Here is a 19,473-nt window from a genome sequence, read left to right as displayed (position 1 = left end):
TTGGTTTGGATTCTTTTGATTTTATTAAGCTGTAGGGAGAAATTTCCCTCTTTCCCCCAACTTTGTTTAATCAGTTCAGGCTTTGCATTTGTGCATTTAAAGCAGTGGTTCCCAAACTTTAACAACCTGTGAACCCCTTTCACTAAAATGTCAAGTCTCGCGAACCCCCTCCTAAAAATGAATATTTCCAGGGATTTTCTCCTTTACCTGAGTATAAATTATAAAAGCAGTGATCTTGGAAATATAAAATTTGTTTTTATGACATGCTTATTACACATTATTATTAATTATTATTTATAATTACATTTTTATTACATTATGAAAACGGCAACACTCTTCCAAGATCTCACTTCCGTAGCTTGTATCACTTTGAATAAGCCTGTTATAAGACAAGGCTCCTATGTTTCATCAAGGAGTATCAGATTTGAAACAGCATGAAGGTATTTAAGAAGCCAGCTCAAAGAGTTCCTCCTACATATGCATTCAGGTCTTGAGCAGTCCAGGCAAACAACACATGTTACAACAAAGCTTAAACTTGTTCTTCATAATAATTTTAAAAACAATACTACCTGCCTATTTAATTTTAAAAACAGCAAAAAATATCCACCTCCCTTTCCATTTCTTATAAGGAGTCTTGAAGTTTAAATCTCCTCAGTGTGATAGATATGCTTGCTTTGATCTGCTTAGCTCTTGGAAGTCCAGGGACTCCAGGCTGCTGGCCCCGTGCTGTCCGGGGTCCCTAGGGACAGCTCTGTCCGCCATTAGGGAACGTTTTCCCGAGAACCCCCTGTAACATTTCGTGAACCCCCAGGGGTTCACGAACCCCACTTTGGGAACCACTGATTTAAAGGTTACATTTTTTGCCTGAAGGGGGGACTTTGTTTACCTTATTCAAACCTTGGAATGCAATCGGTCCGTGATTTTACTAAAAATAACCATGACAAAAACTTAACCTTAATTATAACCCAGTTGGCTTGACTATTTGGGCAAGACATTCTTGCTTTTTATTGCACATCTCCCTAATTCTTCCTGTGGAAATGCAGCTAATATTCACCACTATTCTAATATTATGCAGTGTGTCAGCCTGTCCCATAAATGTTTTAATTTGTTCCTTCAGGTAGCTATCATAAAATTCAGGCTACACCTCTTCATCATTCTACCTGAACTGCTGAACCAGATATCATGTACTAAGGCCACTCACTACAGCAGACTTTCCATGTTAGAACTCTTCTAACCCATTTACCTAGCAGCCTTGCCATTCACAGAAACTTGTAATAAAATCAGCTAATCTGCAACACTCACTAATTCCTACCATTCTTTAGTTTTCCTTTGCACCTTCCACATTGCATCCCCCCTTCACAAAGCTTAGGTATGTCCTGGACTATTTTCTGACTGACTTATCTTTTTATCCAGCTACTGTTGTTTGTGCTGGTTAGTGCCAGTGCTAAAGCATCATCTGTCTGTCACTCTCTTGCTCCCCAAACCGCCCTGTTAACATAAAGTGCTATATTATTAAAACTCATAAAATATCTGGTATAAAACAAAAATGGATAGAATTTCAAAAACTTTTGTGGCTAACCTGCAATTACCATCTGCTTCCAGCACATCAAATCCTGAAGGTCATTTGAGTTGAATATTCTGTGCCGAGAGTGACTCCTAGAGAAATATACTCTCATATGTACAAATGCAAATTGACAAGGAAAACAAGACATGTGAGAGCTCTGTCAAATCTATGCATTCCTACTTGCATCACATGAACGACAAACAAGAACAAGTCTCAATGAAATACACCTTTCTTCTTCGAGTGATTGTTCATGTCCATTCCAAGCAGGTGTGTGCGCGCCGCGTGCACGCCAGCCGGAAGATTTTACCATAGCAGCGTCCGTAGGGTCGGCTCCGGCGCCTCCTGGAGTGGCGCCTTTATGGCGCTGTATATAGGGGCCAGCCGACCCCCCACCGCCTCAGTTCCTTCTTACCGCCGGTGACGGCTAGCTGGAACTTCTCTTGCTCTTTAGCAATCGTGGCAGAGTTCTATAGTTCTTGTACATAGTTTATTTGTGGTTAGTGTTAGATAGTTAGGTATCAGTTGGGGGGGGGTTTCCCCAACTTTTCGTCGCCCCGCTGGGGCATGCCCGAGTCCCCAGGGTTCAAACTCTGTCGGGACTGCGGGAAGTTTATGGCGAAAAGTGATCCGCACTCTTCGTGCTTACGGTGCCTCGGGGAGGCCCATCAAAGGGACAGGTGTCCTATCTGCAGGGCTTTTCGCCCCAGGACTCTCAAGGATAGAGAGCAGAGACTTAAAGTCCTCCTAATGGAGGTGGCACTGCGGCCACAATCGGATCCCGGACCGTCACAGCCGGCACCCACCACTTCATCCTCGGTGCGCAGTGCCCCGGCACCGGAGATGGGTCGTGAGGCCAAGGCCCCAAAACCCCGGCACCGGAGAGAGTCGGCGCATAAGAAATCGTCTTCGACAAAACGCCGCTCTCCTTTGCCGGTACTGGCTAAAAAGAACAGGCCGCGGACCGAACAATCTCCCCACCGGGACTCTAAAGGTCGGGCGCAGTCCACGATTGTTACGGGGCAACCCACGCCGCAGACCCATCCGGCCATCCTGTCGACTCCCGCCCAGGAGAGGGCAAGGTCGAGTCCGGAACGGCATAGATCCCCGGACATGATGGAGGAGGTCCGCCTCCCATCGACGCCTGAGGCGTTCAAGGCCGCCTCAGACCTCTTGAACCTTCCGGTGCCGACGTCGCCGCACCGGTGCAGAGAACCTCCGGCTGCCGTCAGGCCCCAGTATCACTCTAAGGGTAAACCGGCGATGCGCTCACTGCACTCTCCACGCGGCGCTACGGTAGCGACACCGGCGTGAGCACCCCAGCCGGCGACTGTGGGTACCGCTCCTCCGATGTCCTTCTATTCAGAGACTTCTGACTCGGAGGCGGACTCCTACCGTTCTAACAGATTGAGGAGCAGATCGTCCTCGTGTAGGAGTGCCCAACCGTACCCACCACAGTGGCATCAGCAGCAGGAGTGGCAACCACCTCCGCAGTGGCCGTTCTGGATGCCATGGGCCTACCATCAGTCGGTGGGTCAGGCGTACGGGCCCTGCTCACGAACCGCTTCCGTCTCCTCAGCGTCTGCGTCACCGCTGCTAATGGCACCGCCGTCTGACAAGAGTGTGCCACAAGGCATTACGGCACCCCCAGGTCAAACAACGGCACCGACAGGGGCTTTGCTTCCTTTAGCGCATGGCGTTCGGTGGCGACCCCGGTACCGGCCGTGGTGCCGCCTCTTGAGCCCTCACCGGCCACGCAGCCGGAGTACCGTATGCCGCAGGCCCTTACAGACCAGACGCGATAAATCGAACCCGGAAGTTCGATCCCCAGCCGCCGAACTAGCGGCTAAGTATAGACCAGCCCTAACTCTTACAACCTCTTCCCATTCTCGACACAATGTTCCCCCCGTACCAAACTCCCCAAACACCCACAATCAACCTCTCCCAGCCATTTGCTAAAGAAATTAAATTGTAACAGTAAGTCATCTGTGCAAATGATGGCACCAAAACCAATTTTCACTTGTTATGCAAGTTTTTAAAAAAACAGGAAGTGCTCGCCGTCGACTGCGGTACTCCATCTCAACGAGAGGAGTACCGCGGAGTCGACGGGGGAGCCTGCCTGCCCCGTGTGGACCGCGTCTGAACCGCGGTAAGTTCGAAGTAAGGTATGTCGACTTCAGCTACGTTATTCACGTAGCTGAAGTTGCGTACCTTACTTCGACTTGGGGGGTTAGTGTAGACCAGGCCTTAGTTTCTTAATAGATTTACAGCTATTGCCTGTTTTTGGCACAACCTTTTCTTAATGAATGTCTTATGTATATCTTGTAATGAATGTAGGGGTTTAGAAAGTTCAGCTTCATAAATTTGATGACAGATGTTTTGGTGGGTATTTTGAGGTTCTAATAGTGTTTCACTTGCCCTGATATTATATATGTAAGCAAATTTAAACGTTTCTTGAAATGAATCATATAGCAAAGTTTTATGTCAGGTTGCAAACTTGCAAAACCAGATGGATTTTCTAATTGTGTGTATTTTGCTTGAAATATACTACTTTTAGTTAAGATCTGTATTTTGTTAACAATGAAGTACTTGTCAAGAATAACGTTTCATTTAAAATGCTTTAGATGCATTTTTCATCTCTTACTCTGTGGTTTTTTGTTCATGTTAATAGGATATTCAAGGAAAATTAGTAAACTTTTTAAAATAATTTTTCTTGCTATTCATTGAGTCTGATTCTTGTCAGTAACATGAGTATCAAACACAAACAGTGTGTATTTCAGTGTTAGCACATGGAATGTTAACTGCATTTCTAAAGTATAATGGGGTAAGAGCACCACCTATGGGGTTTACTGGAAACTAAACCAATTAACTTTTACTAAGTGAACAATTTTATTGAATAATGAATAAAAAGATATTTCTTTATTTTGATATTTGCTTTTTTCGCCAATCTTAATAATGTGTACCATAAGTATGGCACCACTGTATAACTCATCTGTTTAATTATAAACCTCTAGTGTGTGGGAATATATGGGGTGAAATTATAGTAATATTGCCAATCCCAAACATTCAAAAAACAAAAAATTGTCTGAAAAATTGAGAGATTTTAAGAGTAATAAATTCTCCATGTGCCTTCTGCTTTTTGAACCAGCTCTGCAACCAGGAGTATAATGAACTTTTTGAAAATGAAAGCTGAGCTTCTGGACTGCTCAAATGGCTTTGTCTAGGGCTTAAAGAAAAAACAGTGTAGCAAGATTTGCAATAACATTGCAAAAGTTAGCAAAATTGGTATAGAGAAAAACACGACTCAATTATGGGGTATAGTTATGTATAGTGGCTACCTAGATCATGAGAGCAAAGCTGAAATGTTTTATGTAGTCACTACAGTCCAGAGGAGGAATGAGTCCCAGAAGTAAATGCAATTAAACAGGAAGGTTTTGACAGGTGACCACCTGCAGAGGTCAGGAATGGATCCCCCCAAATGGCTCTTGGAGTAGTCAGTGGGAGGCTGGTCTCCTTTCTCTAGAGCATCAGAGAATGAGAGATGACCGCTGCTGGAGATGGGACATTGGGCAGGGTGGGTCAGGACTCTGAGGTGGCACTGAGCATTCTCTCTCTCTGGTGCTTGTCTGGCTGGTTCTTGCTCACATGCTCAGGGTCTAACTGATCGCCATATGTGGATTTGGGAAGGAATTTCCTCCCAGGTCAGGTTGGCAGTGTTCTTGGTTTTTTTTGTTTTTTTTTCCCCCACCTTCCTCTGCAGTTTGTGGGTCAGATCGCTCACCAGGATTATCAAACTTAATCATTTCTCTGCCATCACAGCGGCCTCAAGCATTGGTGCACTTCAGTCCCTCCTATTCTCTGTCTATTGCACTTAATAGTCTTATCTCCTATGGGCTGTAATATTTTGGCTTTATTTCATTTGCTGGGTTTTGTGTGTGGGTGCAGTGTGTTACTGATCTGTGATATATAGGCTGTCAGACTGGATGATCTGGTGAACCCTTCCAACCTTAAACGCTGACTCTAATATTGAGCACAATCAGTACTTTGCTTTCAAAGCACTTGCTATCATGAGGAAAATTCACCTTTGTGCAGACTACTTAAATCCAACTTACTCCTCAAAATATGGTTTAATTGGTGGACAGGCTTTGTGCTGGCTCTCCACCCAAAGGTGAATTTCAGCTATTTATTATTTTTTTTTCATTATTGCACTCTTTCCTAATGCACCTATCAGCATAGTGTCTGAGTACCATAGTTTAATTCTACTGAAAGAATGCATCATGTCCCAAATTACTGTATGCCTCACTTTAGCCAGTATTGCTTTCTTAAAGGTGAGCATACCCCATGCACATCAGGAGACAGATTTTCAGGGATGTTCTAGTTCTCATATTGAAGAGAAACTCTGAGCAAAGGAGGGAGGAGTGTGGTGGTGTCCTTTAAAAGGGTTGAGGTAGACTCTTTCCAATCTTTTAGTGTGAATTAGAGAAAATGGCATACTCTGCACCAAAGTCCCCTATGGGGGTAATCCAAGTAACAACCGTTACCAGCTAGATAGTGATATTCCCATTTTACAGATGGGGAAACGCAGGCATATGTTGCTTGTAGCAAGACCAAGGGCATGGAGGAAGTTTGCCAAAGTTGGGATTAATAGTTGAGCATGCATTGGAAGTCAGAAATGCTTAATGCCAGGAAACACCTCTTTCTGGATAAGTATTCTGACCTATGCCCTTCATGGGCCATACTGGTTGTTGTTGTTATCCAGACTTAATGTCATTGCTTTCTACTGATACAATGATTTTAATCTGTGAAAGTAGAATTTGTTATTTTATTTTCTGGTAAACCTTGATTCGTTTTGTTTTGCGAGTTTTTGAAATGTGTAGTTAGTCAAATTGCTTTCAATATTTTTCAGCTTGTGGAGATAGTCCGGAACAAATTAGAGCACCAAGTGGGGTAATCACGAGTCCAGGCTGGCCTTTTGAATATCCTGCCAAAATCAACTGTAGCTGGTATATCCATGCAAACCCAGGGGAAATCATCACTATAAGGTAATTTTGCTATTGTACCACCCTGGTGTATTAGTCATTAATTGCATATTGCTAACTATGGATTACATATTTCTCAACCTCCTCTATTCGAAATTCGGTACTTGTAGTGTTAACCCCAAGATCTGTCTTTATATTTTTCTACAGCTATTTTACTTTACTTTGGCTTGTAGCATTTGTCACCTGGCCCAGTTCTGCAATCTCGATGTACTCAAAGGCCCAGATTTTCAAAAGAGTATAGTACCCAGGAGCTACCATTGCAAACAATAGGGCTACTGAATGCTGAGTTGTTTTTAAAAATTTGGTCAATTAATTTAGATACATGAATGGGATCTGAGTGCTTCTGAAGACCTGAAACATGGCTCAAGGTCTGGGTCTGGGCACTTCAGAAAATCTGATGCAAAATTCTCATAGAAAGTGGTAAGAGTTTTGGATGTACAAGTAACAGTTATTCAGGGTTTATGTAAGTAGAGCCCTGCAAATCCACGGATAGTCACTTTATATCCATGGGTATCCAGATGCGGATATCCACGATCATTTTTGCAGATTGCAGATTGGATGCAGATACAAATTTTGTATCCGCGCAGGGCTCTATATGTAAGGAAGGAATAGACCGAATGCTAATTTTATAAATGTCAAATAGAATGCCTGCATTCAGTGGTAAGTTATAATGGAAAACTTGATCATTTTAATGTAGTCATTGGTGCTGAAGAGAGAGAGTTGCTGCAGCTTTTCCATTAAAAATTTCTTTTGGCTTAGTCTTTTTAAACCAAAGTTCATAATAGTGGTCATGCTTTCATACTTATTCAATTTGCTTTTAATTTCTCTGTTCCATCTGTTTTTTGTCAAGGATTTTTTAAAGGTACATGGAAAATTTCCAAAATGCTGCAATGTTGATAGATTTCATCTTATAGAAATCTAAAATAATCACAGACAACAGTTACAAATTTTGCAAAGGTTTACTTTTATTTTTTTGATATCTATTTCATATACCTTGTAAGTTTATAGAGGAAATAATGTCCTGTCTTTTGTACCATATGTTCAGGTACTTATCAGTTCACACCCTCCCCACCCCTCCATAATTTCCAGGGAAATCAAAATTTGTTTTAACATCAAGTTACAAGTTAGAACTGGGACTGTATACAGTCCACAGTGCTGATTATGAAACTGCTTTAGCTGCAGATTTTGTTTGTTCCCAGTGCAGACTTGCTGAGCCAGGAAGAAAGGAGGGTTCTATCAAAATAAACACTAGGCTAAGAATGTAGTCTTTATAAAATTGTTTCAGTTCAGAGCTTTTATTTCTACCCAAATCTTTTTTTACAGTGGCATGTCATTAAGTTGCAGGGTACAGTGGATGCAGCTGTTCAACCACAAAAATGTTTCCTAAAATCTTTATTCTAAGCTAGGTTTATAAGATTTGTTATACATGAGTGCTAGCTTTCTTCTATCTATGTACTGCGTTTTATTAGCCATGCCATTTCCGGTCTAGTGCTTTGTTCTCTGCACTGGCCTACTTTTACCCAGGCACAAAGATATGTATGGATGGGAGCCATAGCACTCTGTGGTAATCGAGTCTCGTGACTCACCTATATTTTTAGTGTAGTTAGGATCTAGCACAGTTCAGTCAGCTAGTGTGGACCAGGCCAAATCATGTTTAAATCATGTTTTAATCATAATTCTCATACAGTTTGGCTCCATCTACAATAGCAAGCCCAACCATTGGAAGTTGCTTTAACTGAAACAATGTTGAGACTTGGTTTAAATAAAATCTCTTAATATGATTTCAAAATCATTAGAGATTGGGCCTATAAAAAGTATCTTTGCAACCAGAAGAGTTAAAACCTTTTTTTAAAATGAAAGCTAAAATTCTGTCAAACACAGAAGTTGCTAAGTCTCAGGGGCAATAGCCTAACAGCTTGGAACGGGTGGGGAATTACAAGCATGTGGATTTCTAGGATCCTGGTGATGGAAAGACCATGTTACATCATTACAAAGTGTATAGTAAAATTCTGTCTGCAAAAAAGGCAATAAGACCTTACTGACCATTTTCTTAGTTTTTCAACTTCAGACCAGTAAAAACTCCTTCCACTCATTTCCATTTTAAACAGCAATAATTTATCAAATAACTTCTAAAATGGCCACTTCATTAGCAAAGTTTGATTCTTTGTATCTTTTGCAGTTTTCAAGATTTTGATGTTCAGGGATCACGGCGATGCAGTTCGGATTGGTTAACAATAGGAACCTACAAGAATGTGGAAGGTTATAGAGCATGTGGCTCCTCCATTCCATCACCATACATCTCTTCACAAGACCATGTTTGGATCAGATTTCATTCGGATGACACTATCTCCAGGAAAGGCTTCAGATTGGCCTACTTTGCTGGTATGTTTCAAATAAGGACCATTGGTATGTTTTCTTATTACTAGGGCTGTCGATAAATCACAGTTAACTCACGCGATTAACTAAAAAAAAAATTAATTGCAATTAATCGCACTGTTAAACATAGAGCACCAATTGAAATTTATTAAATATTTTTGGATGTTTTTCTACATTTTAAAATATATTGATTTCAATTAAAACACAGATTACAAGGTGTCCAATGCTCACTTTATATTATTTTTTATTACAAATATTTGCACTGTAAAAATGATAAAAGAAATAGTATTTTCAATTCACCTCATACAAGTACTGTAGTGCGATCTCTTTATCATGAAAGCGCAACTTACAAATGTAGGTTTTTTTGTTACATAACTGCACTCAAAAACAAAACGATGTAAAACTTTAGAACCGCCAAGTCCACTCAGTCCTACTTCTTGTTCAGCCAATCACTAAGAGAAACAAGTTTGTTTACATTTACGGGAAATAATGCTGTCCACTTCTTAATTACAGTGTCACCTGAAAGTGAGAACAGGTGTTCGCATGGCACTGTTGTAGCTGGCGTCGCAAGATATTTACGTGCCAAATGCACTAAAGATTCATATGCCTCTTCATGCTTCGGCCATCATTCCAGAGGAAATGCTTCCATGCTGATGATGCTCATTTAAAAAAATAATGCGTTAATTAAATTTGTGGCTGAACTCCTTGGGGGAGAATTGTATGTCTCTTGTTATGTTTTACCCATATTTCCTGTTATAGCAGTCTCAGATGATGACCCAGTACATGTTGTTCGTTTTAAGAACACTTTCACTGAAAATTTGACAAAGTGCAAAGATATCAATGTGAGATTTCTAAAGATAGCGACAGCACTTGACCCAAGATTTAAGAATTTGAAGTGCCTTCCAAAATCTGAGTGACAAGGTGTGGAGCATGCTTTCAGATGTCTAAAAGGAACAACACTCTGATGTGGAAACTACAGGACCCAAACCACCAAAAAAGAAAATCAACCTGCTGGTTACATCTAACTCAGATGATGAAAATGAACATGCGTCGGTCCACACTGGTTTGGATCATTGAGCAGAACCTGTCATCGGCATGGACGTATGTCCTCTGGAATGGTGGTTGAAGTATCAATCTTTAGTGCATCTGGCACGTAAATATCTTGCGACACTGGCTACAACAATGCCATGCAAATGCCTGTTCTCACTTTCAGGTGACCTTGTAAACAAGAAGCAGGCAGCATTATCTTCTTCAAATGTAAACCAACTTGCTTGTCCGAGCGATTGACTGAACAAGAAGTAGGACTGATTGGACTTTTAGGCTGTAAATGCAGGTTTTGAATGCAGGGTTTTTTTGTACATAATTCTACATTTGTAAGTTCAACTTTCATGATAGAGATTGCACTATAGTACTTGTATTAGGTGAATTGAAAAATACTATCTTTTTTTTTTACACTGCAAATATTTGTAATCAAAAATAAATATAAAGTGAGCGCTGTACACTTTGTATTTTGTGTTGTAATTGAAATCAATATATTTGAAAATGTAGAAAACATCCATAAATATTTAAATAAATGGTATTTTTATTGTTTAACAGCGTAATTAATAGCGATTAATTTTTTTTAATCGCTTGACAGCCCTGCTCATTACATTAGTTTCTTCTAGTCTAGGTTTTAAGACCTGCACAGTTCCTTTCAGCAGCATAAAAAGTATGGTATCTTATACAGTCAAGTAATGATGCATTGCGATGGAAGAGAAATATACATTGCCTGAAGTATTTTAATAGGTTGGGAAACTTTAAAATATAACTGCATACCTAGAGTTTGTGGTAATGAAGAAAGTGAATGAGGTTGAAAAGAGCTCCATTATAAAACAGCCTGTTTAGCTACCCATAATTTTTTTTTTAAATTGCTTGGGCTTGAAATTCTCAACCTCAAAATTCAGTACTTTTAGTAAAGTTTTTAAGTAAATGGTTTCACTTGTTTGTGTTGCTTAAGTGTCTGTGGGAAGAGGAAGGAAGTACTTGTTAGATATCTATTTTTAAATTTTTTGTATTTTGTATCTCAAATGGCTGTAAATATGAATTTCAAACTTGGTATAATTGAGTACTTAGTCCACTTCCAAACTTGGTACTAGGTTAACAATTGTGCATGCAAAAGTGCACAAATTTAATCTCTTTCTGATATTATTCTCTGTGCATATGACCTATTAGGTAATCCTCAGTAGGTAATAGACAGAGTTTGTAGGTAATAGACAGGACTCTTTGCCCAGCCTGGAGGGCAATTCTTGAGCTGCCACTTTTCCCATTGGAGAGAAAGGGAAGCTGGTAGCAGGACAGGGAGTAAATTGCCAGGTTGCTGTCTGGCTTTAAAAGAAGGATGACATGGTGTTAGAGTAATTCTTTCGGAGAAGCTGAAGTGAAATGGAATTAACTCTAAGCAATGAGAGGGATACAGCAAACTTAACAGGAAAATAAGTACTTCAAACTATGATGCCTTGTGTGTTGCACACCATTGATTTTACTCCTGAGGAAATAAAACAATCCTATATTGCACGGATGGAGACCTAGCCTCTCATGGTTTATGCTGCTTTTTAACTTAATGCATTTTACTCAGTTTAGACGACAAAAAATAATCCAGTTGTACTTAGTTTACCTTGATTTAAATTTTTTTTTTTGCACCAGTGCATTGTTATAGTGTTTGAGTTGCAAACACTTCAAGGAATGCTTAAATCCAAAACTGTTTTCAGGCATTTTTTTAATTTAAAATATTTTTACGAATTTATGTTGTTAGACACAGTCTTTACATAAATCTAAATTTTGGTCCTGAGCTACTAGTTTCCTTTCAACTTGATGCACTGTTTTGAAGATGTTCAACTTTAAATTTAGTACGGTAGCTGCTTCAGTTGACGAAAGCAGTCCTCAAGTGTCCCCTGCAGAAGGAAGGACTGAGAGACCCACACAGATCTTGTCTTGGCTACTTGCAGGACAACAACCCCCACGGTAGATTTGCCCACGCCAAAGTGGTTCACGACTGACCGGTAGCTGTCCGGCGTTGCAAGCTTCCAGAGGGCTATGGCCACTCGCTTCTGGACAGTCAGGGCTGCTCGCATGCGGGTGTCCTTGCGCTTCAGGGCAGGGGACAGCAACTCACAAAGTTCGAGGAAAGTCCCCTTCCGCATGCGAAAGTTTCGCAGCCACTGGGATTCATCCCAGACCTGAAGCACTATGCGGTCCCACCAGTCCGTGCTTGTTTCCCGGGCCCAGAATCGCCGTTCAACAAAATCCACATGCCCCATTGCCACCGTGATGTCCTGGGCGCTGGGGCTCGTGGTTTCTGACAGCTCTGTGCTACTCTCCGACTTCAGGCCCTCACGGCGGTGCCGTAGCCTCCTCGCCTGATTTCTCTGCATCTGCCTCAGGGAAAGGTGTATGATAAGCTGCGAGGTGTTGAGAACGGCCACAACTGCAGCGATGGTCGCAGCGGGATCCATGATCGCAGTGCTGTGGCGTCCGCGCTGTCACTGATCAAAAAGTGCGCGAACTGATTTCCCGCCGGCGCTTTCAGGGAGGGAGGGAGGGAGGGCGGTAGTGACTGACGGATGACGACAGTTACCCAAAAGCACCCTCGCCACATTTTTTTACCCAGAAGGCATTGGCGGATCGACCCAGAATTCCAATGGGTGGCGGGGACTGCGGGAACTGTGGGATAGCTGCCCACAGTGCACTGCTTCCAATGTCGACGCTTTCCCTGGTAGTGTGGACTGACAAAGTCGAATTACTGTCCTTAGTGTAGACACATACGTTCGACTTTCTAATATCGATTGCACATATTCGATTTAACTAAAATCGAACTACTCTCGTAGTGTAGACATACCCTACGTGTGAACGCTGCTGTTTGTACAAGGAGATCTTGAAACGCAAACACAGTTTCCTCTGAGCATTCAAACATACCAGTCATTATTATGTGTACATTTAAGCAGCTATTGCAGAGAGGGAATCCAGAGCTGTCACTTCACTGAATCAAGTCTACGGTATAGCTGAGACAACGGTCAATATGTTGAGTTTCTTTTCAGATGGTCAGTAGAAAACACAGTAAGATGTGATAAACTTAAATGGATATATTTGCCATGAGTAAAGGTTGCAACATTAAGCTCTTAGTATTCTTTAGCCACTGCAGAAATACAAACTAACATCATCTAAATAACTGACATCTGATAATTGTGTGCAGCACTAAAAGTACCCACGTATGTTTCTTAATATGAAATCTCTTATTAATAGATAGTGCATAATCATGACTAAAAATTATTAGTTGTGTGATGGTAGTAATTTGCCATGTAATATGATACCTAATCATGAGTAGAGAAATGTTGAAGAAATAAAAAATCGAACACTCTGAAAACAAGTAGTAATGGTATCTTGTCATGTCAACAGACCTATACCACCTGTGGTGGCTTACTTAGGCCTAGTCTACACTAGGAGGGGGATCGATCTGTTACGCAACTTCAGCTACCTGAATAACGTAGCTAAAGTCAACGTACTTAGATCTACTTACTGTGGTGTCTTCACTGCGGTAAGTCGATGGCTGACGCTCTCCCGTCGATTCTGCCTGTGCCTCTCGCCCTTGTGGAGTACTGGAGTCGATGGGAGAGCGCTCAGCAGTCAATTTATCACATCTAGACTAGACGTGATAAATTGACCCTCACTCTATCGATCGCTGCCCGTCGATCCAGCGGGTGATGTAGACAAGCCCTGACTTACAAAAGGGAAAAGTACACCTCATTAAAATACTTCAGGTACCCAGATATAAACTAAATTAGTGCATGCTAGAATTAAATATTGCAGCAGGGAATGAGAAGTCTACTTGATTTGGGTCAGCTAGTTCATTATTCTGTACCTGATCATTAATCTGTATGGTAATGGAATTGGAGTGTCCATATCACAAAATCAGCTGACTAGGAAATTTATTTAGGCCACCATTACAACCACCGTTAATGAGCACCCTTCTTGGCAAGTTTCGTGATTCATAGATCATAAGCCCAGAAGGGACCCTTGTGATCATCAAGTCTTGACCTCTTGTATGACACAAATCATTAGGACTTATGTGACTTAATTCCTGTTCGAACTAGAGCATATTTTTTAGGGTAACATCCAGCCTTGACTAAAGAATTTCCAGTGATGGAGACTCCACTACAGCCCTTGTTAAGATTGTTTTCTGTGATTAATTACCCTCGATGTTAAAAACGTACGCATTATTTCTAATCTAAATATGTCCAGCTTCAACATGTTCCTCTTCGAGTAATGGCACATGTCAGTTCCACTGTAGGTGTGTGTGAGCCTTATGCACAGATGTTGGAGATTTTCTTCCTTCAGTAGTGCCTGTCGGGGTGGCTCGCGTGTCACCCCTGTCGCTGCACAACACTGCATGCTGGTATAAGAGGGTGGAGCTGCTCCCAAGCCTCCTCAGTGCCTTGATACCTCCAGTAACAATTGTTGGAGCAATCTCAGACTTGTTTACTTAGGTGCATCCCTCACTCATTGTAAATAGTTGAAATTAATTGTTTTAGTTTTTCAAGTAAGTTAATGCCAGGTTTTTGTTTGTGTTCTTTGGGACCAATTCTTATCTTTTGGTACCAGGCTTGGTACTGGAATGATGCCTCTCTCCCTAGGATTAAGTCCTGTGGGACACATTCAAAGCCTGTGCCAGTCAGTAGTCCTCATTCACTTAGAAGTGCTTGGGTGTGGCCCACGTTAGTGACAAGTGTCACATTGGCAAGGGTGTCAAACCCCATTCAAAAAAGGATAGAGCAGTGAGGCTTAAGTGCTTGCTTACGGAAGCAGCACTTTGACTCCCCCCCTCCCCAGCCAAGTCATCACATTGAGAGAGTGCTTCAAGTACTTCAGCATTGGTATGGCATGCTCCACCAGGCTCATAGTTCCCCAGTACCGAAGAAGAGACCCAAAACTTCCTCTGGCCCAGTGTCTCATTCATCTACTTCTGTACCGACGTAAGACAGAGGTGAGGACTCTACTCAGGGTGAGGCTTCTGGAGAAGTTCTGAGCCTCATCCTGAGTAAAGAGGGGTTTGCTGCCTTTGGAGCCAGATCCATCAAGGCTGTCCCCAAGAAACGTTTGAGGGGCCAGCAGTCTGGGGTGTTATACATATATATCTGGAAGAGACTTGCTTAGCCTCTTAGTACCAGTTCGCATTTGAAACTGTCCAACTGGTTTCTCCTCACTCCTCACCTCACAGAGAACCCACAGTACTACTACTTAGATCTCTTCTCAAACCAATTTTATCAAAAGGGATATCTCCTGTGGTTTCTCCAGTACCACCATTTCCAGGTTTAGGATACCTTTCTCTGGTACCATTTGCATCAGAGCCTCCATCATCAGAAGCCTCTGATTCCTCATCCAAGGCTGGGACACAGCGCTTACCCTCCTTTAAGATCATCAGGATCATGGACGATGCTGCAACACCAACAGTGGCCTTTTCTGAAGGGGCAATGGCCCGGACAAGGATGGGTCCCAGGTCCATACTAGTGGCCACTCTGGGCTCCATGGGATGGCTGTCCTGCAGCCAGGACCTCATCTCAACACTCGTGGGGAGCGCATCAGACATGATGGCACCATAAACGTCATTCCCCAGTACCCGATATTCTTAGTACCTGGTCCTTATCTCAACATCACTCTCCAGTGTCCAGTACTGTGACGGATCCTGGCCAAAAAGCCCCTTGTCGAGTAGATTCTCCATCACGGATTATGGAGTTGCTGCCACCTTGAATGCTAGTTGCATCCTCCTTTTCTTCACCAGATGAAGCTATTGACTGAGTGGGAGAGTCACCTCTTCTAGAAGACCACAAGGACCACCAAGACCTCCTAATGAGTGGCCTCAGTGCTTGGCACCCAGGTAGAAGAGGTATGTGAGAGTTCTCACAAGTTGGTAGACATCCTGGTGTCGGCCACCTCTGCCAATCAACAAGGCAGTTGTGGACCCGGTCAAGATTCTTTGGCAGACACACTCTTCCCTGACTCCCACAGCAAAACAAGCTGAGAGGAGATACTTCGTCCTCTGTAATGGGTATGAGTATTTTTACACTAATCCCTTCCTGGGTTCTTTTGTGATGGCAGCTGTCAACAAGTGGACGAAGATGACAAGCCTCCACACCTAAAAGCAAGGACTCAAAAAGGCTAGATTTGTTTGGTTGCAAACTTTATTAAGAACATAAGAACGACCATACTGGGTCAGACCAAAGGTCCATCTAGCCCAGTATCCTTTCTTCTGAAAGTGGCCAATGACCGGTTAACCCAGAAGGACTGAACAGAACAGGTAATCATCAAGTGATCCCCTGTCACCCATCCCAGCTTCTGGCAAACAGAGGCTAGGGACACCATCCCTGCCCATTCTGGCTAATAGCTATTGATGTACCTATCCTCCATGAACTTACCTAGTTCTTTTTTGAACCCTGTTATAGTCTTGGTCTTCACAACATCCTCTGGGAAGAAGTTCCATAGGTTGACTGTGCATTGTGTGAAAAAATATTTTCTTACGTTTGTTTTAAACCTGCTGCCTATTAATTTCATTTGGTGGCCCCTAGTTCTTGTGTTATAAGAAGTAGTAAATAACACTTCCTTATTTACTTTCTCCACACCAGTCATGATTTTATAGACCTCTATCATATCTGCCCTTAGTCGTCCCTTTTCCAAGCTGAAAAGTCCCAGTCTTATTAATCTCTCTCCATACAGCAGCCATTCCATACCCCTAATTATTTTTGTTGCCCTTTTCTGAACCTTTTCCAATTTCAGTCTTTTTTGAGATGGGGCAACCACATCTGCACACAATATTCAAGATGTGGATGTACCATGGATTTATATAGAGGCAATATGATATTTTCTGTCTCATCTATCTATTCCTTAATGATTCTCAACATTCTGTTAGCTTTTTTGACTGCTGCTGCACATTGAGTGGATGTTTTCAGAGAACTATCCACAATGACTCCAACATCTTTCTTGAGAGGTAACAGCTAATTTAGACCCTATCATTTTATATATATAGTTGGGATTATGTTTTCCAATGTGCATTACTTTGCATTTATCTACATTGAATTTCATCTGCCATTTTGTTGCCCAGTCACCCAGTTTTGAGAGATCCTTTTGTAGCTCTTTGCAGTCTACCTGGGACTTTACTGAGTAGTTTTGTATCATCTGCAAATTTTGCCACCTCACTGTTTACCCCTTTTTCCAGATCATTTATGACTATGTTGAATAAGACTGGTCCCAGGACAGACCCCTGCGGGACACGACTATTTACCTCTCTCCATTCTGAAAACTGGCCATTTATTCCTACCTTTTGATTCCTATCTTTTAACCAGTTGCCAATCCATGAGAGAACCTTCCCTCTTATCCCATGACTGCTTACTTTGCTTAAGAGCGTTAGGTGAGGGACTTTGTCAAAGGCTTTCTCAAAATCTAAATACACTATATCCACTGGATCCCCCCTTGTCCACATGCTTGTTGACCCCCTCAAAGAATTCTATAGACTGGATGAGGCATGATTTCCCTTTACAAAAACCATGTTGACTATTCCCCAACAAATGATGTTTATCTATGTGTCTGACAATTTTGTTCTTTATTATAGTTTCAACCATTTTGCCCGGCACTGAAGTCAGGCTTACCCGCCTGTAATTGCCAGAGTCTCCTCTTGAGCCATTTAAAAAATTTCATGTCACATTAGTTATCCTCCAGTCATTTGGTACAGAAGCTGATAAAAATGATGGGTTACCAAACCACAGTTTTAGTATTTCTGCAATTTCACATTTGAGTTCCTTCAGAACTCTTGGGTGAATACCATCTAGTCCTGGTTATTTATTACTGTTTAATTTATCAGTTTGTCCCAAACCACCTGTAATGACACCTCACTCTGGGACAGTTCCTCAGATTTGTCACCTAAAAAGAATGGCTCATATTTGGGAATCTCCCTCACATCCTCAACCGTGAAGACCAATGAAAAGAATTCATTTAGTTTCTCCGCAATGGCCTTATCGTCCTTGAGTGCTCCTTTAGCATCTCAATCGTCCATGACCCCACTGGTTGTTTAGCAGGCTTCCTGCTTCTGATGTACTTAAAAAAAAAAAAAAAATTGGTATTACTTTTTAAGTCTTTGGCTAGCTGTTCTTCAAATTCTTTTTTGGCCTTCCTAATTATATGTTTGCACTTAATTCACCAGAGTTTATGCTCCTTTCTATTTTCCTCATTAGGATTTCACTTCCATTTTTTAAAAGATGCCTTTTTGCCTTTCACTGCTTCTTTTACTTTGTATTTAGCCATGGTGGCTCTCTTTTAGTTCTCTTACTATGTTTTTTAATTTGGGGTATACACTTAAGTTGAGCCTCTGTTATGGTGTCTTTAAAAAGATTCCATGCAGCTTGCAGGGATTTAACTTTTGATGCTGTACCTTTTATCTCAGGGTCTGCAGCTCAGGATCGCAAACTAGCAGGCACTCCTGAGTCAATATGACTACATGCTGTGGGAGAACATTGCTAAATTAAAGGACAAGTTACTAGAGGATTGCAAATAATTCTCAGTAATGGTGGAGGAGGGTAAACTGGTCACCAGGACTGCTTTCCAGATAAGTCCGTATAGTGCAGATTCAGCAGCTCAAAACATGGCATCAGCGATAGTCCAGACTACCTACTGAAGTCCAATAGACCATACAGGACCTTCTGCTTTAAGGTCCTACTCTGGTCTCTGAGAAAGTTGATGACCGGCTTTGCAGCCTTAAAGGTTCTAGGGCAACACTCAGATCCTTTGGAACGTACACTTCAGTGACAAAAAGAAAGCACTTTCAACAACAGCTTTTTAACATCCTAGCTTTGCTCCCCATTCCCAGGATCCCCCTAGGGAAAAAAAAGAAGGAATTATAGAAGGCACCCTCCACCACTGTCCTCTTCAGCATCCCCAGGCTCATCCTGTCCAGCTGCCTCCTCCAAGCAGGCATTTTGACAGGGTTGTTGAGGACAGTATACCAGTCTCCTCACTTCTGTCTGTTCCCCCATTTTTGTATTTACCAATTGCTTGCCCTGCTTCCTAAGTGCCTGGATCCACATAACATCAGACCATTGGATCTTAAGCACTAGGGAATAGGGGTATGCCATCCAGTTTACTTCAAACCCTACCTTCCCCGCCGTCCCTCTTCAGGGACCATTCTCTTCAACAGGCGGTCCAATCTCTTCTTCAGACAGGGGCCATAGAGGAGTACCATTGAACCCAGGGGAAAAGGCTTTTATTCCTGTTATTTCATGATCCCCAAATTGAAAGGAGCATCAGCCTCATTTTAGATCTAAGAGAGTTGAACAAATTCCTGAATAAAATAAAATTCCGTGTGGTTACCCTAGCATCAATTATCCCTTCCTTGGAACAAGGAGACAGGTATGCTGACCTCGACTAGAGGGATGCTTTCTTACGTATCTCAATATGTCTTGACCATCTAAAGTCTCTCAT

The 19,473-nt window shown here is 42.0% G+C and overlaps 1 protein-coding gene across 2 annotated transcripts in view; it reads left to right on the top strand.

Moving 5' to 3' along the window:
• Positions 1-19,473, top strand: part of LRP12 (LDL receptor related protein 12) — a 94,404-nt gene that overhangs the window by 47,324 nt on the left and 27,607 nt on the right. For both annotated transcript variants that reach the window (XM_024194502.3, XM_024194503.3), the window contains 2 exons: positions 6,468-6,603; positions 8,780-8,982. In XM_024194502.3, the coding sequence (XP_024050270.2) occupies positions 6,468-6,603; positions 8,780-8,982 (339 nt within the window). The remainder of the gene's footprint in view (positions 1-6,467; positions 6,604-8,779; positions 8,983-19,473) is intronic.

The sequence above is a fragment of the Terrapene carolina genome, unplaced genomic scaffold (genome assembly GCF_002925995.2).
Source record: "Terrapene carolina triunguis isolate 2854851 unplaced genomic scaffold, T_m_triunguis-2.0 Scaffold58, whole genome shotgun sequence".
Lineage (NCBI taxonomy): Eukaryota > Metazoa > Chordata > Testudines > Emydidae > Terrapene > Terrapene triunguis.
The sequence above is the reverse complement of the archived record's forward strand: the minus strand, read 5'-3'. Positions and strand labels throughout refer to the sequence as shown.